Source organism: Aquarana catesbeiana, linkage group LG01 (genome assembly GCF_042186555.1).
Source record: "Aquarana catesbeiana isolate 2022-GZ linkage group LG01, ASM4218655v1, whole genome shotgun sequence".
Taxonomy (NCBI): Eukaryota; Metazoa; Chordata; class Amphibia; order Anura; family Ranidae; genus Aquarana; species Aquarana catesbeiana.
Window position 1 is genome coordinate 371,484,196 of NC_133324.1, and position 25,772 is coordinate 371,509,967.

General features: G+C 41.5%; 1 protein-coding gene across 1 annotated transcript in view; it reads left to right on the plus strand.

Annotated features, from left to right (window-relative positions):
* Positions 1 to 25,772, plus strand: part of TUT7 (terminal uridylyl transferase 7) — a 148,215-nt gene that overhangs the window by 85,823 nt on the left and 36,620 nt on the right. Inside the window, 7 exon segments of the mRNA XM_073633387.1 lie at positions 5,651 to 5,720; positions 6,913 to 7,039; positions 9,099 to 9,218; positions 10,019 to 10,153; positions 22,684 to 22,861; positions 22,938 to 23,977; positions 25,004 to 25,154. Coding sequence (XP_073489488.1) covers positions 5,651 to 5,720; positions 6,913 to 7,039; positions 9,099 to 9,218; positions 10,019 to 10,153; positions 22,684 to 22,861; positions 22,938 to 23,977; positions 25,004 to 25,154 — 1,821 coding nt within the window.

The window sequence follows — 25,772 nt, forward strand, 5'->3', positions numbered from 1 at the left end:
TATTCTGCGTAACATCTTTCACATACAAAAAAAATTGGGTTAACGTTACTGTTGGTTTTTTTTTTTTTCATGAACATTTTCTTTTCCAAAAATATTGAGTTTGAAAAATTGCTGCGCAAATTCCGTGTGACACAAAGTTGCAATGACTGCCATTTTATTCCCTAGAGTCTCTGCTAAAAAATATATTATATATATATTATAAATTTTGTAGATTCTGAGTAATTTTCCAGCAAAAAAAATTATGGTTTTTACATGTAGGAGAGGAGTGCTGGAATTCGCCCGGTGCTTAATGTGCTTCTTCTTGAGCTACTCCTTTTTTTGCCTTGGCTGTGTGTTTTGGGTCATTGTCATGCTGGAATACTCATCCATGACCCATTTTCAATGCCCTGGCTGAGGGAAGGAGGGTCCCAGCCAAGATTTGACTGTACATGGCACCCTCCATCATCCCTTTTTGATGTGAAGTTGTCCTGTCCCCTTAGCAGAAAAGCAACCACAAAGCATAATGTTTCCACCTCCATGTTTGACTGTGGGGATGGTGTTCTTGGGTTCATAGGCACCATTCCTCCACCTCCAAGCACAGCGAGTTGAGTTGATGCCAAAGAGCTTGATCTCATCTGACCACAACACTTTCACCCAGTTCTCCTTTGAATCATTCAGATGTTAGCAAACTTCAGACAGGCATGTACATGTGCTTTCTTGAGCAGGGGGACTTTGTGGGCGCTGCAAGGTTTCAGTCCTTCACGGTGTAGTGTTACCAATTGTTTTCTTGGTGACTATGGTCCCAGCTGCCTCGATCATTGACAAGATGCTCCTGTGTAGTTCTGGGCTGATTCCTCATCATTCTCATGATCCTTGAAACTCCACGAAGTGAGATCTTGCATGGAGCCCCAGACCAAGGGAGATTGACAGTTTTATATTGTTTTCTTCCATTTGCGAGTAATTGCACCAACAGTTGTCACCCTCTCACCAAGCTGCTTGGTGATGGTCTTGTAGCCCATTTCAGCCTTGTGTAGGTCTGTCTACAATCTTCTACCTGACATCTCTTTGGACAGTTCTTTGGTCTTGGCCATGGTGGAGATTGGAATCTGCTTCTGTGGACAGGTGTCTTTTTTTATACAGGTAACATGCTGAGATTAGGAGCACTCCAAGAGTGCTCCTAATCTCAGTTCGTTACTTGTATAGAAGACACCGGGGAGCCTAATCTTTAATTGGGGATCAAACGCTCATTTCACGCATCAAAATGCAAATCGATTTATAACTTTTTTTTAAATGTAGGTTTGTGTATATGGATTTTTTTTTTTTTTTTTTTTTTTTTTTTTTTTCAACCGGACTATGTAAATGCGGTTTTCTGGATATATTTTTTTGTCTCTCACTGTTATAATAAATCTACCATTAACATAGACTGATCATTTTATTTGTCGGTGGGCAAACGTACACAATCAGCAGGGGATCAAATACTTTTTCCCCTCACTCACTTTCATCCAGTCATCCAGGCCATGATTGCTTTTCTTTAGCCCACTAACTTTTTTTTTTTTTTTTTTTGTTTAGGTGTTAATGATGGTTTTTCGTTTTGGGTTATTTTGTATGCAAATCCCATTTTTCTTTAAGCGTTGTTTTACATTTCGGTCACATTTTCTGTTTTTAAGGCATATTGCTTTAAGTTTTCTTACTTGATGCTTTGTCTTCCTTGGTCCACCAGTACGCTTCCCTTTAACAACCTTTCCATTTATTTTGTACTAACAAAAACCATCATTCACACCTAAACAGAAAAAACAAGGTTACAGTAGGCTAAAAAAAACATAATCATGGACTATGGATGACTGGATGAAAGTGATATTCAGTGATGAATCACAAATCTGCATTGGGCAGGGTGATGATGCTGGAACTTTTGTTTGGTGCTGTTCCAATGAAATGTATGAAGACTGCCTGAAGAAAACATGCACATATCCACAATCATTGGTATGGGGTTGCATGTCAGGTAAAGGTATGGGGGAGATGAGTCATTACATCTTCACTAAATGCACAAGTTTATATTGAGATTTGGGATACTTTTCTTCCATCAATTGAAAGGGTTTTTTGGTGATTACATCCTGAAAAATGATGTCATCTGATGCAGATTTTTGTTTTTAGAACCGCAAAGTACATGGTGATTCCATTCTATTTTTCCTCTGCTTGATCTGCAAGAACTGTTACAACTGACTACAGTTTCCTTTTCTTTTTTCAAGTTTCTTGGTCAAAAGGTTGGAATAATGAGAAGTTTTAAAGCATGTATGATTTTTTTTTTTTTTTCCTACACAATTATTTTCCAAGGGTGGTGATTACATACTTTTTTGCCAGGGGTTGTATCATGGCTGCTGAGCCCTGATACTGTGGTCAGTTTACGCACCCACGTCAGCTACAGCCCTGCTCTCCTGGTCCTCACACCGCCCCCCCCCCCCCCCCCCCCCACTCCCTGCCTACCCCCACAACTCCTGCTGCTAAAATAACATTTATATATCATACTATTAGCGCTGTGTCCCCCTGTGTGAGTGATTTATAAAAAAGCAGATTATACCTCATTTCACAGCACCTCAACGATCATGTGACGGCTGGCTTTCTACCCCCCCCCCCCCCCCCCGGTGATATCAGGGGGGCAACCTCAGCCCCGCCTGCTGCATCTGTCAGACAGGGACTGGAGAGAGTCAGCCCATCACATAATTGCTGAGAGGCACACTTAAATGAGGTATAATTGGCTTTTCTTTTATAAATCGCTCACAGGATTAGGACACAGCGCTTATAGTATGAAGATGTGAAAGTGGTTTAACAATAAATTTAATGCCAAAAAGCTCAATTTTGGTCTCCTCTGACTGCAGCACTTTCTACCAATCTTTCTCTGAATGATTTAAAGGTTTATTGGCAAACTTCAGACAGACCTTTGTGTGTGTGTGTGGTGTTTTTTTTTTTTTTTTTTTTTTTTTTTTTTTAGGGAGACCTTGCAGGTGCTATAGAATTTTCAATCCATGGCAGCGTATTGTTACCAATGGTTTATTGGGTGACTGTGGTCCCAACTGCCTTGAGATTATTCACAAGCTCCTCCTGTGTAGTTCTGGGTTGATACCTCACTTTTCTCATGATCATCTTTACCCCATGAGGCAGAAACTTGCATGGAGCTCCAGACTGAGGGGGATTGATGGTTATTTTGTATTTCTCCTATTTGCGAATAATGGCTCCAACAGTTGTCTCCTTCTCGCTAAGCTTCTTACTGATGGTCTTGTAGCCCATTCCAGCCTTGTGCAGGACTACATTCTTGTCCCTGATGTCTTTTTTGACAGCTCTTTGCTGATTATGGAGAGGTTTGAATGGAAGAAAGATTCTATGGATAGGTGTCTTTTATACACATGAGTTTTCATTCGTAACACCACCTTAAATTGACAGGACTAATCTGTGTATCACATGAGCACATAATATAGCCAGTCTGTAGGAGTCACAATTGTTGGTTGGTAGCGAATCAAATACTTATGTTATAAATTGAGGTTCAGTTAGTAAAATTTGTATCGTTTATTTTTTTGTTGATATTCTGTCTCTATCATTTAAAATATACCTGTTACAAAGAAATGAAGGGTCTATAATTCTTATAAGTGGACACCCTTGCAAATTCGCTGTACCTGTTTCATGTCAGTGCCTCAAATGATTATATGCAGTTCATCAGTGCATCCTCCCACTCTCCCATAACTTTTTTTTTTGGCTATTTTTAGAGAGGTACAGTATCTCACAAGTGAGTACAGCCCTCACATTTTTGTAAATATTTTATTATATATTTTCATGTGACAACACTGAAGAAATGACACTCTACAATGTAAAGTAGTGAGTGTACAGCTTGTATAACAGTGTAAATTTGCTGTCCCCTCAAAATAACTCAACACACAGCCATTAATGTCAACTGCTGGCAACAAAAGTGAGTACACCCTAAGTGAAAATGTTCAAATTGGGACTAAAGTGTCAATATTTTGTGTGGCCGCCATTATTTCCCAGCACTGCCTTAACCCTCTTGGGCATGGAGTTCATTAGAGCTTCACAGGTTGCCACTGGAGTCCTCTTCTACTCCTCCATATCATCACAGAGCTGGTGGATGTTAGAGACCTTGTGCTCCTCCACCTTCCCTTAGAAGATGCTCAATAGGGTTTAGGTCTGGAGACATGCTTGGCCAGTCCATCACTTTTACCCTCAGCTTCTTTAGCAAGGCAGGGGTCGTCTTGGAGGTGTTTGGGGTCGTTATGTTGGAATACTGTCTTGTGGTCCAGTCTTCGAAGGGAGGGGATCATGCTCGGCTTCAGTATGTTCACAGTACATGTTGAAATTCCCTCAATGAACTGTAGCTCCCCAATGCCGGAAACACTCATGCAGCTCCAGACCATGACACTCCGACCACCATGCTTGACTGTAGGCAAGACACACTTGTCTTTGTACTCCTCACCTGGTTGCTGCCACACACGCTTGACACCATCTAAACCAAATAAATATATCTTGGTCTCATCAGACCACAGGACATGGTTCCAGTAATCCATGTCCTTAGTCTGCTTGTCTTCAGCAAACTGTTTGCAGGCTTTCTTGTGCATCATCTTTAGAAGAGGCTTCCTTCTGGAATGACAGCCATGCAGACCAATTTGATGCAGTGTGTGGCGTATGCTCTAAGCGCTGACCCCCCACCCCTTCAACCTCTGCAGCAATGCTGGCAGCACTCATACGTCGCTTTCCCGAAGACACCTTCTCTATATGATGCTGAGCACGTGCACTCAACTTCTTTGGTCGACCATGGCAAGGCTTGTTCTTAGTGGAACCTGTCCTGTTAAACCGCTGTATGGCCTTGGCCACTGTGCTGCAACTCAGTTTCAAGGTCTTGGCAATCTTCTTATAGCCTAGGCCATCTTTATGTAGAACAACAATTCTTTTTTTTCAGATCCTCAGAGTTCTTTACTATGAGGTGCCATGTTGAACTTCCAGTGACCAGTATGAGCGTGAGAGCGATAACACCAAATTTAACACACTTGAGACCTTGTAACACTAACGAGTCACATGACACTGGGGAGGGAAAATGGCTAATTGTGCCTAATTTGAACATTTTCACTTAGGGGTGTACTCACTTTTGTTGCCAGCGGTTTAGACATTAATGGCTATGTGTTATTTTGAGGGGACAGCAAATTTACACTGTTATACAAGCTGTACACTCACTACTGTACATTGTAGCAAAGTGTCATTTCTTCAGTGTTGTCACATGAAAAGATAAAATATTTACAAAGATGTGAGGGGTGTATTCACTTTTGTGAGATACTGTATCTTAAAGGTTAAAAATAAAGATACACTATTTCCCCCACTCCCATTAAAATGTAGTCTTGCCTTTAAAGGATAAGATAACTATAAAAATCATTGTGCACCTTCTAGGCTATGCAACAAAATAGAATTGTATTCTAGAATCTTTAGATGCTGTTCCTTGGGCCAGTTGCTAATCGCCTTCAGTGCTGTTCCTTAACCTGCACAAGTTACATATGAGGGAGGTTGTCTTATGTTTACAGTAAAGATATGTCTTTGTGAGCGAGATCAGACTTGCTGCCTTTTTTTTTTTTTTTTAAACAAGGTTTTTCTCTAACATGTATATCCATCTTCACAATTCTAGATTTGTTCGTAGACTTTGATGCTGACTTCCATGCAAGAGTGCCTGTTGTGGTTTGTGCAGAAAAGAGGAGGTTAGAACGCTTTTTGTTACACACCCCCCCCCCCCCCCCCAACTATTCTGAAACATATATTATTAAAATGTGTTTTGGTTATAAGACCTTATGCACACAGGATGTTTAATTCTCCTAGAAGCCAGCAGTGTTTTTTGCAGAAAAAAGTGTCTGACTCTTGTAGTCTAAGGCTTGTAGTGTCTAGCTTTTACAAACCTCAAGCTCTTGGGCGCTTAATTCATTTAATTTCAATAAATTTATTCTGGCCATTGAAATTAATTGATGCTCAAGCGCTAAATGCACCTAGCGTCTAGCTCCGTTTAGCAGCTTTTAGTAGCGTCAAGCCTTTCTCTGCCCAAACTCTACTGCTCTACTGCCTCTAAAAGGCTGCTGAAAGCCGATGTGTACATGGACACATAGGCTAACATGCAGGGGAGTTTAGAGGCTGGGAATAAATGCCAGGCGTCCCTAGGAGCAGCTGTAAAAATGTTCAGTGTACGTAAGGCCTGAGCCCTTGTTCACACTGAACATGGCTTTGAAATTGCGCAAGTTCATCTGATCTTGCACGATTGCAAACCGCATTTCAGTCCGTCTTCAGGGGCGACTTGAAAGACATCTGTGCGGGTTCATGCACAGATGTCTATTGACATTGCCCCCGACATTGCCAAAAGTAGTGCAGAAACTATTTTTGGAAATCTGTGCGGTGCCGCAAAGTCGGTGTTGCACGGATTAGGATGCACCTATTGCCAAATTGCACTGATGTGAACAAGGGCTAAAGCTGAAGTCTAGGCAAAAAGGATGTTGCTCATTTGATAGACTCCTGTATTTGCCCTGAATAAGTGCCAAAATATGTGCTGGAACTGCCCTTACTGTTTCAGCTGGTAGACTGGCTAGCTGCCTCAGTGATTATTGCTAGCGGCTATAACAGCAACTAGCAATAATTCCATGTAAAATCCGGCAGGCTAGTTGTACCCAAGTTAATCCATCAATTTTGGTATATTCAGCCTGCCTGTACACTGTTTGAGTCTCAGGCAGTTCCTGTTGAATGGGCAGGCTTTAGGTTTAAATTGGCTGTTTGCATAGAGAGGACCTGCCAGTGTTTGGCTGCACACAGTAACCTTAGACAGACTGCACCTTTTTGGTTTCTCTACAGTATCCAATTTACTAATCTATATAACACTAAGGAAAATCTTAATTCTTTCTTTTTCAATAGTGGTCGTCTTTGTAAAGTAAGTGCAGGCAATGAAAATGCTTGTCTCACCACCAACCTGCTCACTACTTTGGGCTTTTTGGAATCAAGGCTCATACCTCTGGTTGTGGCTTTTAGATACTGGGCAAAGGTAAATGCTCTTACTGTTATGCAGTTTTTTTTCTTATGAATCCTTTTGAATTTATTGCTGATAGATTTAGTAAAAGTTGAAAAAAGTGTGCACTGGTCTTGGCAAGTTCAGTAGATGTATAATGGCATGATGGGACCACAGTATAATTTAGAAAACCTTTTTAAAGCTTATCACTTTAGGTAAACCTTATTGATGTCTACCTCTGGCACATGTGTGGGGATATCTAATGTGTTACACAATATACTTTTTGGTTTCAATTAGAGCTGCACGATTCTGGATAAAATGAGAATCCTTTTTTTGCTTAGAATAAAGATCACGATTGGGCTAACCTTGCTGTTTGTTTGTTTGGTTTTTGTTTTTGCTCATTGAAGTGCATTTTTCTCCAAAATTTTGTGTTTGAAAGACTGCTGTGCAAATACATTGTGACATAAAATATTGCAATGGCCGCTATTTTATTCTCTTGTAATTTTGGGAGTTCTAAGTAATTTTTCTAGCAAAAATACTTTTTTGTTTACTTGTAAGCAACAAGTGTCAAAGGTAGTGGTTAAACTGACCTCATATACAGACAGAAGTTCTTCCCTTTGATCTAAAAAGAACTAAAAGATACTTTGTAACTTCTTTCTCTTGGCACTGAGGAATGTTGATTACACATTTGTGGGCATCTGCCAAGTTTTTCATGAAACATTGTAACTAACTCTTCCTCCTTAGATCAAAGGGATAAACTTCTGTGGGAAAAAAAAATCCAGGCAGCCTGCCAAGTTTTTAAACCATGTGTAAATGCAGGAAGTTTAACCACTTAGTCTAAATCTTTTTCTGACACTTGTTTCTTAACTTAAAATCAATATTTTTTTGCTAGAAAATTACTTGGAACCCCCAAACATTATATATATTTTAGCAGGGACCCTAGGGAATAAAATGTCAATCGCTGCAATATATTAGTTGCACTGTATTTGCCCAGCGGTCTTTCAAACGCAATTTTTTGGGGAAAGCATACGCTTCAATGAATAAAAAAAGAAACAGTAAAGCTAGCCCAATTTTTTTTTTTTTGTTTAAATGTGAAATGTTACGCTGCAAGAATCATGAGAGAATCGTGATCTATCTTGGCAAAAAAAAAAAAAAAAATTCTCATTTTAGCCAGAATCGTGCAGCTCTAAAATATATAAATATATAGATATATAATTTGTGCAGTTCTAATTTCAATAAGTTTTAAATAGTAAAAATAAACAGACGATCAGAAGTGTTTAATTTTTGTGTGACATACAGAGCAGACCCCAGCTATGTGATAGTAGTGACCCCTGATGTCACCAGTCCACAGAGCTCATGGACACCTTGTCCCAAACGGCTTGTAAATTTTGTACTGCTGTAGGTTTTCAAAAGTCTCCAATCTCTGGAAGTACTTAGGGCTGACTACTTATGCATTCGTACAATATCACCAGTCCAGTCTTAATCTTGAATCTAGTTATGGCCCAGATCTCACAAAGCAGGCTGTACATGCTTTTTGCCAGATGACTCCTGTAAACGGAGAGCCATTAAAAAAAAACAACAAAAAAAAAAAACTGGGGATAACACTGACCATAACTGTCTTTTTAAAAGTACTGTGCATAAAGTCACACACCATGTAGTCCCTCCCTCTCGATCCCTGAAGGCTACCAGCAAGCATCTGAGGTATTAAACTGCAATCTGACTTTAATCTGCTTGTTTCAGGTGCCTCCCACTCTGGCTTCAAATTTTCCTTAAAAGAACAGGTGTTTATATTTCCTAAGCATTTTCTGAGTGCCGTGTGAACTCTTATATGTGCTCTGTGTCCAAAAGCGATAGTTTTATTGTGAGATGACGGTGGCTCTGGCAAAACAGATTTCTATCGAATCCTACATGCAGTGTGTGTTAAGTATCAGGGGACTCTTTGGGCACACACTTTTTGTGACTTTTGGTGCCATATAGACACCTCCTGTTTCCAGGTGTTTTTTTTTTTTTTTTTTTTTTTTTTGTTTTTTTTTTTGTTTTTTTCCATTTCTATTGTATTATAGTATTTAACATTCTCTAAACACTTTGTCTGCAGCTCTGTGGCATAGACAGACCTGAAGAAGGGGGCTTGCCGCCATATGTTCTTGCTCTCATGGTTGTGTTCTTCCTTCAACAAAGAAAGGAGTCTGTTCTACCTGTGTATTTGGGATCATGGGTATGTACTGTTGCTTTGCAATGATCTAGATCTTTAAAATTCCAGGGTGATGTTAATCAAGATATATTTAGAGTTACACTGTAGAAAACACAACGCTTATAAATATTTTATTCTCCAGGAGCTGTTTTACCAGCAAAAGTATTTGTATTTCTGTCTTGAGATTTAAATTTATGCTGCAGCGTACATTGTCTGAGAGAACAGAAGAACTGATTTTTCTCTGCCACAGTTCAGTTGCGCTTACAGGACAGTGAAAGAAGTAGTACACTGAGCTGTATCTCATGCTACAATCTCGATCTACTGTACATTTTGTCAGATGTCTCTTGTTGGCACATGAGCACCGCAGCACACCTGACTAGCTCCCTCTGCTGTTTGAGCTCTGTTGTACAGGGACTCTAGGTGGTTGACACCAAGTCATATTCAGTTGCTTCACTGCTTGCATAAATACTTTTACTAGTTGAATACAGAGCTGCAATAACTTGTGTTTTATATCTGGAGTTCAGCTTTAAATAACCAGAAATGCACCTTTCTGTAATCTTCATGTGCAACTTAGAAATCCAATAAATGTGCTTCAGTGTAGTAAAGGGAACTTTAAATCACAGATGATAAGAAAAAACTACAATCTGATTGAAAAAAGATTATTCGCTAAAGGCTCACTTTTTAGCTTGTGCTGAGTAGAAAACTGAAAGTCTGCCAGTTCCCTCCCTGTATAAATAAATTTAGTTTGACCCCAGACCCACAGCAAAAAAGCTTTTTATAAACTGAATACAAGATTTGAAAAGGTCTTACATTTTCTTTTTCAGATTGAAAGCTTTTCCGTGTCCAAATTGGCACAGTTTAGTTTGGGTGAGCTTGACAATGAGTTTGTGAATTGGATACAGACTGCTGCTGGAGATGGCGAGAGTCTCGTAAATGAGCAATGCCAGTTAAAAGGAAAAGTAAGTAGTTTTGTTCGCACTAAAGAACATTCAGCAGGAAAGTAATTTAAAAATATTTTGCTAGAAAGAATGTCATAATCAAACTTTTTGTAGTTGGATTTTTTTTTTTTTTTTTTTTTTTTTTATAATGGTTAAAGCGGAGCTCCACTGGGTTTTTTTTTTTGGCAAACATTAACACAATCAAACATTGACACTTGCAAACTCACTGTTTTGGAGATTGAGCTTGCCCGATGTCTGCTTTCGTTGTAAAGATCAACTTCTATAAAATATGTCCGGCCGTTTTCGTCTTGCTTGTGGGCACGTGAAGCCTACAAGCATTTACTTCCTTGTTCCCTTGATGCTGAGCTACCAGCATTCTTTGCTCCGCATTCTTTGCCTCCGCAATCGCTCCTGGGAACAATCACACAAGCTCCCAGGAGCCAGTACGGCTGAAAGGAAATGATGAAATAGCCACACAATACCCGCCCATATCCGCAGAATAGAAACAGGAAGCAGAGAGGAACTTCTGCAAAACACAGGTACTGCTGGAAAAAGTCATTTTTTTTGTCGTTACATTACTGCAATCTGAATGAGCTAATGTTATAAAATAGGGTGGAGCTTCGCTTTAAAACATATATGCAAAAAGCCAGTTGTCAAGAACCCCTATCGGCATTATATGGATTGTCCCAAACCTGGTCACTGTCACTTCTACTTAAATTTTAAAATTGTCACTACCTGTTTTAAGCTTTATATAAAATCAAAATCCCACGTTTGAAACCGATGTATTGAAATGCATCATGTAAAAGAAAAGTCTGCCTAATTTGTTCTGGATGTAAGCTTATGGATTTTGTTTTTAATAGTTTTGATGTTTAAACCTTTGGATTTTCAAGAGCAGATTCAATCACAGCTGATCACACCCAGCAGAATTTATCCAGAATAGATACTCTAGCTTGAAACTATTTGATGCTTTTGACTGACCTATCTGCTTTAAAGCGTTTCTAATCATGCTTTTGAACTTAGAACTTGGAAAATGTTTTCTAAGTTTACATGAAACTACATCCTGCACCTTAGCCCAGTTCTTTCTGGAGTACGCTGCCCATTATACCCTCTTGCGTGTAATTTTAAATAAAAAATATTGTGCTTGTTCACATCTTCACACACAGCACAGTGTGTAGTAGAGATACAGTTTGAAAACTGGTTTCTTGCCTTTCCTAAATAGTACAGCTCCTAGTATACTTCTAGGTGAAGGACCTCAGTGGAGAAGTTCTGTTAGATGCTAATTTTGTTTATCAGCCATTAATAAATGCTGTTTGATTTGCGTCTAATAGAACTTAAGCACTGATGTCTGCAGGATGCCAGGAGTTAGGCTCCATGCACACTGGAGCTCATAAACGGCCGTTCTGAACATCGGATTGCTGACAGGAAAACGCTGCTTTAAAAACTCGATCTTTATCAGCATTTTGCATTGCCGTCAATGCACGTTTAGTGGCGCTTAATTGTGTTTCTCTGCCTCTATTCAAAATCAGTGGTTCCCTATGGGAGCCCATTGATTTGAATAGAAGTCGCACCAAGTCGGATCATCATCCGACTTGCGGTGCGACTTGTGTGCTGAGGATGAAGGGGAACCGTGGGGTTCCCCCCTCAGACAATACCAGGCCCTTTGGTCTGGTATGGATTTTAAGGGGAACCCCCTTCGCCAAAAAAGGCGTGGGGCTCCCCAAAATCCATACCAAACCCTTATCCGAGCACGCAGGCCGGTCAGGAAAGGGGGTGGGGATGAGCGAGCGCCCCTCCCCCCTGAACCGTACCAGGCTGCATGCCCTCAACATGGGGGTAGGTGCTTCGGGGCAGGGAGAGAGCTGCGCCCCCCCCCCCCCCCACCCCAAAGCACCTTGTCCCAATGTTGATGACGAGAGCCTCTTCCCGACAACCCTGGCTGTTGGTTGTCGGGGTCTGCGGGCGGCTTATCGGAATCTGGGAGCCCCATTTAATAAGGGGGCCCCCAGATCCCGGCCCCCCACCCTATGTATGAGTATGGGGTACATCGTACCCCTACCCTTTCACCTGGGGAAAAAAAGCGTTAAAAATAAAACGCACACAGTTTTTTAAAGTAGTTTATTAGTTAGCTCCCGGGGTCTCTTCTGGCTTCGGGGGTCTCTTTCTTCTCCGCGCTCACCAGCCTCTTCTCCTGGTCTCCGGTTCTTCTGCTCTTTTGCCGCTCTTTTGCTAGCAGTGGCCCGGTCTTCTCCGTCGTCTTCTTCCCTCCATTCTTCTTCCGATGTTGACACAACGCTCTCTCCCGCTGTAATGCCGGGTGAGCGGTGCGCAACGACTTATATTGGCATGGGGCATGGTCACCGGGTGATGTCATCCGGTGACCCCGCTCCTTATGATGTTACAGTCCTGGTGCATGATGGGAACGTGACGTCATAAGGGGCAGGGTCACCGGATAACATCACTCGGTGACCATGCCCCATGCCATTATAAGTCATTGTGCACCGCTCACCCGGCATTACAGTGGGAGAGCTTCGTGTCCACATCGGAAGACTACAACGCAGAAGAACCGGAATTACAGCTCCGCTGTAATGCCGGAGAGCGCGGAGAAGAAAGAGACCTCCGAAGTTGGAAGAGACCCCCGGAGCTGACTAATAAACTACTTTAAAAACCTGTGTAGTGTGTTTTATTTTTGACACTTTTTTTTTTTTTTTTTTTTCCCCAGGTGAATGGGTAGGGGTACAATGCACCGCATATTCACATGGGGTGGGGGGCTGGGATCTGGGGGTCCCCTTATTTTAAAGGGGTCTCCCAGATTCCGATAAGCTTCCCGCCGGCAGACCTCGACAGCAAACGGCCAGGGTTGTCGGGAAGAGGCCCTTGTCATCAACATGGGGACAAGGTGCTTTGGGGTGGCGCAGCTCCCCCCTCTGCCCCGAAGCACCTTCCTTTCATGTTGAGGGCATGCGGCCTGGTACGTTTTGGGGGGGGGGTTGCTCGCTCGTCCTCACTCCCTTTCCTGACTGGCTGGGCTGCGTGCTCTGATAAGGGTTTGGTATGGATTTTAGGGGAGCCCCACGCCGTTTTTTCAGTGAAGGGGGTTCCCCTTAAAATCCATACTAGACCAAAGGGCCTGGTATTGTCTGAGGGGGGAACCCCACGCCAATTTTTTTTTCAGTTTGGCGAGGGTTCCCCTTCATCCTCAGCACACAAGTCGCATCATGATGACGAGAGGCAGAGAAACGTCGAACGAGGTTTAACGCTCTTTTTACAGTGTTAACCCTCATTTAACACCTTTTACCGGTGTCTGGCGTTTCCAGTACTGCTCTTGAACACGAATTTCTGGCGTTCAGAAAAAAGCCAATAAACTCCACTGCTCATTAAAGCTAAAAAAAAAAGTCCATGTGTGCATGGACACATAGGCTAACCTAGAGTTGAGTTTATGGGCTTTTAAAAAAAAAAAACGCCCAAACTCCAATAAACTGCCGTTTATCCGCTCCAGTGTGCATGATGGAGCCTTATACTGTTTGCGAGAGCTAAAGTAGCACTTTGCAAATTCTTAATCTTTGCTACTCCTAGTGATGAGGAAGATTATCCAGGACCAAGCAGAAGTCCAAAAAGTAGCTAGGCTCTGAGTCTGGCAGTCGGTTCTCCCTGGATTCTACAGAATTGTTCAGATTTATTATCACAGGAACTAGTGTTCCATCTGAATTCATTCTTGGCTCTTCCACCTGATGGCCTGATGGATTCTTGAGAAAAAGAGGATGTTCAGAATGGAGTATTAACCTTTCTTCTTGGCCACAAAATGAATTGCAGGAAACTCTGTTAAAGATCAGAAGACTTTTTTTTTTTTTTTTTCTCCCTGGCAATAAAGAATTGGCATAAATTCATATTCAGTATACGGGCCCACTGACCAATCATCGCAGATCATATGACAATTTTACACAATGGATAGCTTCCTTTCACACCATTCATTGTGTACAATTGTATTGCTAGCTGTGATTGGTCACATTGATCACATGGTACGGACAGGGCCAAGCACAGCCCATCTGTACCATGTGATTAGCTGTGGCCAATCGCAGCTAATCACCATAGTAAACACTGAACCAGTAAAAAATGGTTGCTTAGACCAGTGAAATTCGCTGGTATTAGAGATCATAATCGTGTTTATGATTAAAAAAATCTGATCACCTACTATAGTAACACTGTTGCTCTGGGTCCGTCAAAAAATTGTAAACAGTAGTAATAAAGGGGAATTTTTTTTTTTTCTTTCTTTCCTATTGCAAGAAAGTAAACCTCTTTTGTGATCAAAATAAGGCATGACCAGGTCCTCTCTAAGGGCTATAAGACCCCATATCTCTCCTCTGCCCTGGAAAGCGTGAGATAAAAAAAATTGATCTCCGATGCTTTGCAAAACAGTGTTTACATCTGCCAGAGTTGGAAGTAAAGTCTCTTCTGGTCTCCAGAATCAGAGGGCCAGGGACATTCTAGCCCAAGGCCAGCTCTATGATAACCCGACAGCACCGATGGGTCAGATCCCAGGCTCCTCAATCGTGAGAGCCTGGAGATGCACCAGTGGACAATGGTAGGGAGAGGACGCAATCTAACAGCTAATCAACCACTAGGATGGCTTTTACATTGTAGAGGATTGCTGGCTGAAAGAAAAATACCAGGGTGATGCCTGTAGCTGCAGACATCATCCTAATCTCCCCACTTCCAAGTCCAGGACGTCATGTCTTACAGGCGGGAAGTGATTAAAATTGTAGCTACTTTGGCCCTAAGGCCTGATCTTGCTTTTGCATTGCTCAACCACTGTCCCTTCCTGATCTTACGAAAGCCCAATCAGAACGTTTTGATCAGATTATGATGGCTTCTAAGCAAACAATAGTGAGGGCCTGGAAAACCCTGTCACTTTTGTTTTATAGAGACCAAGATTAGAATTACACAAGCAATAAGGCATAGTAAAATTGGGACTACAATAGTGGATAAAATCACTAAATATCACAATGTTTTGACAGCCCTGGGTGGACCATTTTCTCCCACCAGACTGACTCGCTCCTGAAATTGCTTTCCTGGTACCAACGCAACTGCATGAATGAATTCCTGTCCTGCTGGGTGGCTGGCATCCTTACTTCTCCTTTTCCCCACTTCCACTCTTTTTTCCCTCTCCTTTCTTTCCTTTTTTTTTTTTTTTTTTTTTTTTTTTTTTTTGCTGCTGTCTTAACAGTTAACCAGTTGGGGTTCCCCACAGGTGTTTTGTATTCCCTACTCTATTGTTTAAATGTTAGTACAATCTTTGTGCTCATATTACAAATGTTTTTTGGGGGCTCATTGCTCCCCTAACTCATACCTCTTATAATGGATGAATCTCAATGTTTCTGTTCTTATGGGATTCACAATATAAGAAGTTGTCTCCCTAATTTAACATGTATGGATAATCCGTTTTCTTTGTACTTTCAACCTAATTGTGGTCATGATTAGCTGTCCTTTTCAATAAAGTCATACTTTTTCTGCTCTGTGCAATGGTTTTGGCCTATTTGTCCATGCATGGAAAGGTGTTTTTAGAGGCAGAAAAACAACCCACTGTCAGGAAAAAACCTCTCATAAATGCATCTTAACTGGGGTTAACGCTAGGAGCCTCAAGTGCTTGAGCATTGATTTCAGTGGCCAGAAAATTATTATTCTTGCCAATTAAATCAATTAATGCCCTAGTTACATAGTTAATAAGGTTGAATAAAGACACCAGTCCATCCAGTTTAACCTGAGTGAGTGTGCATGTCTACAATTGCCCCTATCCCTGTACATTGTGTCTCATTAAGATGCTCATCGATTATATTATTTATTGAAGTTACCCTTATAGTGCCGTCATTTTACGCAGCGCTCCACACGTACATCGCACACTCACATCGGTCCCTACCCTCAAGGAGCCCACAATCTAAGGTCCCCAACTCACATTCATATACTAGGGCCAATTTTTGGACCGAAGCCAATTAACCTACCAGCACATCTTTAGCGTGTGGGAGGAAACCGGAGTACACAGAGGAAACCCATGCAGGCACAGGGAGAACATGCAAACTCCAGGCAGGTAGTGTTGTGTTCAGGATTCGAACCAGCGACCCTTTTTACTGCTAGGTGAGAGTGCTACCCACTACACCACTGTGCCGCCACAAGTGCATGAATTGTTTTTTTTGTGTTTGTTTGTTTTTTCTACAAAACTGCTGCTAGGAGGAAAGGTGTTTAGGAGAGCTGGGCAAATGCCCTATGTGCATGAGGCCTAAATCTTGCCTGTTCCCAATGTGCAAGTGTGCATTTTTACCATAAAAGGGCAGTATAATTCATATCCTTAGTTTACATGTATATAAATCCTGGACTCTGACCTGTACTTTCAGCCCCAAATCTAATCTCTGTCCAAATCTTTTAGACTTGAGCTCTGTAACATCTCCAAAATATGCCCCTTTTAACCACTTAACGACCGGCCACTGTGTATGTGTATATGTGTGTGTATATGTATATGTGTGTAAAATATATATATATATATATATATATATATATATATATATATATAAAATGATCGCGCTTACTAATCTGTCTTGGTATGCTGCCTCCCCTAATATATTCCCCCAAAGGGGTCTATAACCACAGATTTTATGAATGAAGAGGGGTGGTGGCGCTTCCTAGTTTGGGTAAAGGTGCCAGGTGTGAGAAAAAAGGAAAATTATTTTTTATATTAATGCTCAGTGAACTATGAATACGTGACTGATAAACAGGCTGTTATTCACTTAGCGAAGTGATCCTGCCAAAAACATGACTCATCTTTAATCAGTGATTGTTTCCTACTGGTAAATATGCCTTAATGTGCAAGTCTCAAAGTGTATGCTAGATTACTAGCTCCAAGTTACCCGTCCTATATATTAATACTGGTATAGACCTTAATAGAGCACATACCCTCAATTATAAATCATAAAAGAATATATATACAGTGAAAACATGTGCAATAAAGAATATATATAAACAAATATTTTTGCATAAAGACTTAGTGATAGTCCATAATTATATGTAGAACCCCCCTCGGGGTTAACATCCCAGATTAGTGAGTGCGAATATTCCAACAGGTCTTGCTGCGTGTAGCTAATAGTTCATCAAGTAAATTAAATTTCCATAATAGTTGACATAAACACGGTGACTGTGAGTGTTCAAAAAATTCGGTGACTGTAGGTGTTCAAAAAATTCCACTTGTGACTTCGTGCTCCCCCTCAAGTGTCCCCACTCACCAGATCCCCTCGCCCCCACGGGGGCAATGCGCTTATCTTTAGGCCCACCACGGTTGCTCCACCGATGTCATCCAGAGGTCTGGGGTAATTCACCTTCCTGTAGATGTTATCTCTATGGTTGGCTCCAGTTTGATTAGTAATCTCTCCTGTTGGACATGGAACACAGTCATAACACCAAGATGACTTTCCTTGTTGTACCGTTTTTCTGGAACCTGGTGAACAGCTAGGACTGCAGACAGAACGTGGTAACACCTTCGTTTTCTGTCCAAACAAACAGTGCTCCTCTCTCTCAGATTCCCTTCTGAGTCTCAGGCCAGAGCTCAGAAGGGAATCAGAGAGAGGAGCACTGTTTGGACAGAAAACGAAGGTGTTACCACGTTCTGTCTGCAGTCCTAGCTGTTCACCAGGTTCCAGAAAAACGGTACAACAAGGAAAGTCATCTTGGTGTTATGACTGTGTTCCATGTCCAACAGGAGAGATTACTAATCAAACTGGAGCCAACCATAGAGATAACATCTACAGGAAGGTGAATTACCCCAGACCTCTGGATGAGATCGGTGGAGCAACCGTGGTGGGCCTAAAGATAAGCGCATTGCCCCCGTGGGGGCGAGGGGATCTGGTGAGTGGGGACACTTGAGGGGGAGCACAAAGTCACAAGTGGAATTTTTTGAACACCTACAGTCACCGAATTTTTTGAACACTCAGTCACCGTGTTTATGTCAACTATTATGGAAATTTAATTTACTTGATGAACTATTAGCTACACGCAGCAAGACCTGTTGGAATATTCGCACTCACTAATTTGGGATGTTAACCCCGAGGGGGGTTCTACATATAATTATGGACTATCACGAAGTCTAATAATTTTCCTTTTTTCTCACACCTGGCACCTTTACCCAAACTAGGATGCGCCACCACCCCTCTTCATTCATATAATCACTGTATATATATGTCATCACTTTAAAGATGGATATCTCGGTAACGGCAGCAGCTGCTGCCACAACCGAGGTATCCATCTTTGTGGCCGGCGTTTCTGTACACGATAATGGTGGTCTCTGCAGCGGGTTCGCCGCGAGATCACCGTTATCGGCGGCGGGAGAGGTGGCACCCCCCCTCCCGCGCCCTCTGCCACTTACCGGAGCCGTCGGAGGCGATCGGGTCCTTTCTGTGCCTGGGTATAGAGACGAGTGAGGCCAAGATGGCGCCCACCCGTCTCTATACCATAGGACGGTCGGAGCGACGTCATTATATCAGCTCCGCCCACTTCTCTTAAAGGCACATTTTTTTTTTTTGTCTTTTTTTAAACGACTTTTTTTTTTTTGCATTTTAGTCTAAATATGAGATCTGAGGACTTTTTGACCCCAGATCTCATATTTAAGAGGACCTCCCATGCTTTTTTCTATTACAAGGGATGTTTACATTCCTTGTAATAGGAATAAAAGTGATCCAAATTTTTTTTAACCACTTGCCAACCGCCCCATAGCCAAATGATGGCTGCAGGGCGGCTGGATAACTCTGGGATCACGTCATATGACGTGATTCCAGAAAACTGCTCCCGCGCGCCCCCCTGGGGCGCGCACACGGGAACATCGGCGGTCCATGGATCACGGTAAACGGCCGCTGATCGCGGCCGTTTACCATGTGATCGCTCCGTCAAATGACTGAGCGATCACATGTAAACCGGCGTCATGATCGGTACAGAGGGGGAGAGATCGCATGGGAGCCGCACTGTGGGCTGGATGTGTAGTGTCCACAGCGCAGCTCAGTGACATGTACAGTCACATCCATCCATCCATCCATCCATCCATCCATGCTCTGCAATACCCTGTGCAATACTCTGCAATACCCCGCGCAGTACTCTGCAATGCCCCGCCATACTCTGCAATGCCCCGTGATACCCAGCCATGCTTTGCCATGCTCTGCCATGCTCGGCCTCTGTATGTGGCCAGGCTGTGGAAGTCATAAACACATGTGAATCTATTTTGGGGTGTCATTTTTGGTATGTACATGCTATGTGTTAGAAATATTGTATAAATGGACAATTTTGTGTTAAATGTGTTTTAACCACTTCCTGCCCGCCGTCATATGACGTCCTTGACTTTGTGCGGGGATATCTGAATGATGGGTGCAGCTACAGGCATCATTCAGATATCGGCTTTTTCAGCCGGCGATTCCCTACACCATAAGAATGACCATAGCGGCTGTTCCACTGCTTGATCGTTCTTACGGGAGGCGAGAGGGGACGTCCCCCCCCCCCCCCCCCCCCCCCCCTCGCCGCCCTCAGGTGCTTCTACCAACTCACTGCTAAGATCGAAGCCAGGATCCTTTTTTTTTTTTTTTCTTTTTAATTTCAGGCTTCCCAGCCTAGAGGTGAGATGTGGGGTCTTATTGACCCCATATCTCACTGTAAAGAGGACCTGCCATGCCATATTCCTATTACAGGGGATGTTTACATTCCTTGTAATAGAAATAAGTGATCAAAAAATTTATTTTTTGGAAAAAAGCCCCAAACTAAAATAAAGTAAAATGAACAATTAAAAAAAAAAAAAAAAAAAAATCCCCGTGTGCTCGCATGCAGAAGCGAACGCATACGTAAGTTGCGCCCACATATGAAAATGGTGTTCAAACCACACATGTGAGGTATTGCTGCGATCGGTAGAGTGAGAGCAATAATTTTGGCCCTAGACCTCCTCTGTAACTCACAACATGTAACCAGTAAAAAATTTTAAAGCGTCTCCTATGGGGATTTTTAAGTAGTGAAGTTTGGCGCCATTCCACGAGCATGTGCAATATTGAAGGGTGACATGTTGGGTATCTATTTACTCGGCATAACTTCATCTTTCACATTATGCAAAAATATTGGGCTAACTTTACTATTTTTTTTTTTTTTTTTTTTTTTTTTTTTTTTTAAAGCCCAAAACTTTTTTTTTTCGAAAAATTGCTGCGCAAATACCGTGCGAGATAAAAAGTTGCAACGACCGCCATTGTATTCTCTAGGGTCTTTGCTAAAAAAATATATATAATGTTTTGGGGTTCTATGTAATTTTCTAGCAAATAAATTATGATTTTTACATGTAGGAGAGAAATGTCAGAATTTGCCTGGGTGCTCCTAGAATGCCTGATGGTGCTCCCTGCATGTTGGTCTTCTGTATGTGGCCACGCTGTGTAAAAGTCTCACACATGTGGTATTGCCGTACTCGGGAGTAATAGCAGAATGTGTTTTTGGGTGTAATTTGTGGTATGCATATGCTGTGTGTGAGAAATAACCTGCCAATATGACAATTTTGTGAAAAAAAAAAGAAAATCTTGATTTTGCAAAGAATTGTGGGAAAAAATGACAACTTCAAAAAACTCATCATGCATCTTTCTAAATACCTTGGAATGTCTTCTTTTCAAAAAGGGGTCATTTGGGGGGTATTTGTACTTTTCTGGCATGTTAGGGCCTCAAGAAATTAGATAGGCTGTCAGTAATTCAGGTGTGATCAATTTTCAGAGATTGGCACCATAGCTTGTGGACTCTATAACTTTCACAAAGACCAAATAATATACACCGATTTGGGTTATTTTTACCAAAGATATGTAGCGGTATAAATTTTGGCCAAAATATATGAAGAAAAAATTACTAATTTGCAAAATTTTATAACCGAAACGAAGAAAAATGCATTTATTACAGAATTTTCGGTCTTTTTTTCTTTTATAGCGCAAAAAATAAAGAACCCAGCGGTGATTAAATGCCACCAAAAGAAAGCTCTATTTGTGTGACAAAAATTTCATTTGGGTACAGTGTTGCATGACTGAGTAATTGTCATTCAAAGTGTGAGAGCACCGAAAGCTGAAAATTGGTCTGGTTATTAAGGGGGTTTAAGTGCCCAGTGGTCAAGTGGTTAAAACAGTGAAAAAATAAATAAAATAAAGTAAAATTTAAAAAAAAAAATTTTTTAAAGCGCCCTGTCCCGACGAGCTCGCGCGCAGAAGCAAACTCATGCGTGAGTAGCGCCCGCATATGAAAACGGTGGTCAAACCACACATGTGAGGTATCGCTGCGACCGGTAGAGCAAGAGCAATAATTCTAGCCCTAGCTCTCCTCTGTAACGCAAAACATGCAACCTGTAGAATTTTTTAAACGTCGCCTATGGAGATTTTTTTAAGGGTAAAAGTTTGACGCTATTCCACGAGCGGGCGCAATTTTGAAGCGTGACATGTTGGGTATCAATATACTTGGCGTAACATTATATTTCACAATATAAAAAAAAAATTGGGCTAACTTTACTGTTGTCTTATTTTTTTTTTTTTTCAAAAAAGTGAATTTTTTCCAAAAAAAAGTGCGCTTATAAGACCGCTGCGCAAATACGGTGCAAAAAAGGTATTGCAATGACCACCATCTTATTTTCTAGGGTGTTAGAAAAAAAACAATATATAATGTTTGGGGGTTCTAAGTAATTTCCTAGCAAAAAAACCTGTTTTAAACATGTAAACACCTAAAATTCAAAACGAGGCTGGTCCTTAAGTGGTTAAACCTTTGAAACCACTAAGTGACTTATTCACTCCCTTGTTCTTTCTTGCCTTGACTGTAACTCACTCCTCTTAGGCCTATTTCTTCGCAGACTATCCCCTCTTCATTCTGTCATGCTGCTGCCAGACTCCTCTACCTTACTAACCGATCAGAGTCTGCCACCCCGCTCTGCCAATCCTTCCGGCTTTCTATTGTCCAACAAATAAAATTCAAAACATTAACAAAAACATACAAAGCCATTTACAACTCTGCCGCGAGCTACATTACCAATCTTGTCTCCAAATATCAACCAAACCGTCCCCTCCATTTCTCCCTAGCCCTCCTACTCTCAAGCTCTCTTGTCTCCTCCCATGCTTGTCTCCAGGACTTCTCCAGAGCTTCTCATCCTTTGAAACGCACTACCCCAATCTGTCTGGCTATCTCATACTCTGTCCACTTTTAGGCGATCATTGAACTCCTCTTTTCAGAGAAGCCTATCCTGCCTTCAGCTAATAACCAAATCCTTTTATTTCTCCTATGAGTTCATCCTGCAGTTATTACGTTTTTTTTTTTTTTTTCTTTCTATTTAATTTTTTTTCCACCAGCCCCTCCCTATTAGACTAAGCTCGCAGGAGCAGAGCCCTCCTAACCCTCTTGTATTGTTACTGTATTGTCTCCCTTTTTATATTGTAAAGCAGTGTGCAGACTGTTGGTGCTATATAAATATATTGTATGTGGTCTAGGGCATCAAAGCACAAAATTGAATCTAATGAACATGTATTTGATTTTTGCAGGTTCCAGTCATCTTTCCTGTCAAACAATGTTCTGCCTCTGTTGGTCGGCTGTGGGTTGACCTGTTAAGATTTTATGCTTTGGAGTTCAATATGGGTGACTTTGTCATCAGTGTTCGTGTTAAGGAGAAAATATCTAGGGAACTGAAAGACTGGCCCAAAAAACGTATTGCTGTGGAAGGTAACATTGCTTTTCTGGTCTTAAACACGTAATATACGTCGTAAAAAGCCTAACCATGTTCATTTTTTAAATGTAGATCCATACTCTGTTAAGAGGAATGTTGCAAGATCCTTGAACAGTCAGTTGGTGTTTGAGTTCATGCTTCACTGTTTGAAGGCTACATACAAATATTTTGCAATGCTACAAAATAAGTCTCAGAAACTCACAAAAAAGAAGCCCACCAATTCCACTTTAAAAGGCATTCAAAAGAAGACTGATGGTGAAAGTGAACCACAATCCAACCTTGTTCTTGATGCAAGCCAAAAACTGGAGCGTTTGGCTATAGACAACACATTGAACGCTTCTTCAGTTGGCATGAACCACTGTGAAGGCATAAACCGTAAAGCAGTAAATAAAAAGCTAGTGTTTGACACACTTCCTGATCTTGCTATTGAAGATTATTGTATAACAGAAGAAATGCTGGCAAACCCTAAATATGCCATCCAGAGCTGTGAAGAGCTAGATAGTGCTCATGAAGGGTCTGATAGTGACCACCCTGTACCAAAGGAAAAGAGACCAAGTGATTACATTTTGATCGGCCATGGCTTTGATGATGACAGTGAGAGCGGTGAGGCTCATTTGGCAGGAAATGAAGAAACGGACAGCCTTTCTGACTTTGAAGGGGGAGCTGAAGGTCATGACTTTAGTTTGGAGAGCACAAACATGTATGCTGGAAAGGTGGACTTGGATGAAGAAAGCACAGAGGGAACTGATGAACTAGAGGAGATTGCACATGATTTTGAGACCCAAAGGTTTGATCTAACAGATGTGAATAATTCTGATGAGGATGACGATGATGAGGAAAATAGCTTGCTTTTAAATCGCAGAGAGCATTTGGATAGTCTTACAGCAGATGAAGAGCTGGAGAATACATATACTGGTTCAGCAGATGATCTGTTGTCTGAAGATGACCAGCAGACAGAACCTGTGTCTAAGATTTTACAAGACCATGAAAAAGGCAGTACAGAACTTTGTGATACTTTAGAAGATCCCAAGCAATTAGCCACTGAAAGCTATGTCACCGGGGATGCTATTCTATTTTATGAATTTAAGAAGCCTACTTTCACCAAAGGCAAGGTATGAATAAATGCTATTATATTGTATGGGATGAAGGCAGAATGTAATTTTTGGTTTATTAGATCTTTGTAAATTCCTGATATACAGATCATGGGTTTAAATCTGCTCTGTCAGCAGAAGACATTGGTGAATCTGCTGTAATATTCAGACCACCAAAGGGGTCCACCCCCCCCCCCCCTTAAAAAGTTTGTCATTAAAAGTGGTCCCCAAATCTAGTTATTGTGATGCACAAGCCTCAAAGTTATTTGGGGAAGAGGAGGCGGTAGGGATGCTGAATTCCATGCTAGCATTTTGTATTCAAGGACACTAGTCACAAGACCTCCTGCTTATTCCTTAACCTCTTTAACCCTGTGGCCAAATTCGATTAAATACAAGGGCTTGCATTTAGTGTAGGGCCACATCTAATAAAATTCCAGAAAATGTGAACATATTTTGGTTAACATAGTAATTGTATCCCTGATGATGATAAAAGGAAGTACTCCACATTGATTTAAAGCCGTATAGCATTTATCAATTGGAATACAGCTGAGGCGTATTTTTTTTTAGGTGTCCTTTTACATGGCCATTTAGCTGCATACACCAGATTCCAGCGGCAAGAATCAGCAATTCTTGCCGCTGGAATGACAAGGGCATGTGAATAGCGGCAACCACTGAGCCTGTACAAAGTATTAACAGGCTGACAGCAGGCGCCGCTCTTAACATGTAGCTGTACTTAGTGGTTACCTGCATCCAGGCTCAGGCACCCGTCCCTAACTGCAGGGTAACCGCTTGGTGAGTGGTTACATGGGAGCAGCAATGGACACTGTCAACCTGCCAATAGGCCACTGCTGCGATTCACATGCACCTGTTTTTCCAGCTAAAAGAATCTGTTTCATGATGCTGGAATCTGTGAAGGAGGCCTAAAAACTGTCCAAAGGCTACAAAGTTGTGATTGGGTTGCATGCAGTCTAAAAAAAACATTGGTTTGATAGGCCAGCCATCTGAATTTCTTAATGTGTACAATGTGTGTTTATTTTTGTAACCTAGCGGCCTACTGTCGTGTGTAACTTGTGTAAGAAAGAGGGACATCTTAAAAAAGATTGCCCAGAAGACTTTAAAAAAATTGAATTGGAACCCTTGCCACCTTTAACATCCAAGTTTTCCCAAATTTTGGATCAAGTTTGTATGCAGTGTTACAGTAAGTAAACTCTTAATTGTACTGTATTAGTTTTAGTATTTCCTGAAACTCCTTTTCCATAGAGGTAGTGTTCATGGTATAGCAATTTAAAGCTTGTTGTAGACCTGTTTATTATAGCATGTCTATCACAAAGCAAGACATCTGTGTGATCTTGAGTAATTATTTCCTAACTACATAGTACTTCTTGGACAGGGAAACTGAACCCGTTCAATGCCTTGCTGCAGAATTCGTATACAGTATGTAAGGCAAAACCTGCATCTATAGGGACCTTGTCACACAGATGTTTTGTTTCATGACAGTCGATTTAACCACTTGCCAACAGCAATACGTGTATATAGACGTTGCAAGTTGTTTACCGGGATTTTGGCTGAAGAGATCGGCCATAACCCTGGTATTTTTTTGCGGCTGGCTTTCATGAGTGGCTGGAACACTTTCCGAAGTGCCGGTGTTTCTCAGGCTTACCGCTCTCTGCCAGTTTGCCCGAGATGTGATCCGACAGTGCTGCCAGGTGCTCCTATAGGCAATCAAAGAGTAGATACTCTTTGATCGCCTCTATGGCCTTGGACTGGAGCGATGTCATGACACCACCTCCGGTCCAGGCTGCATGTAAATAATTTT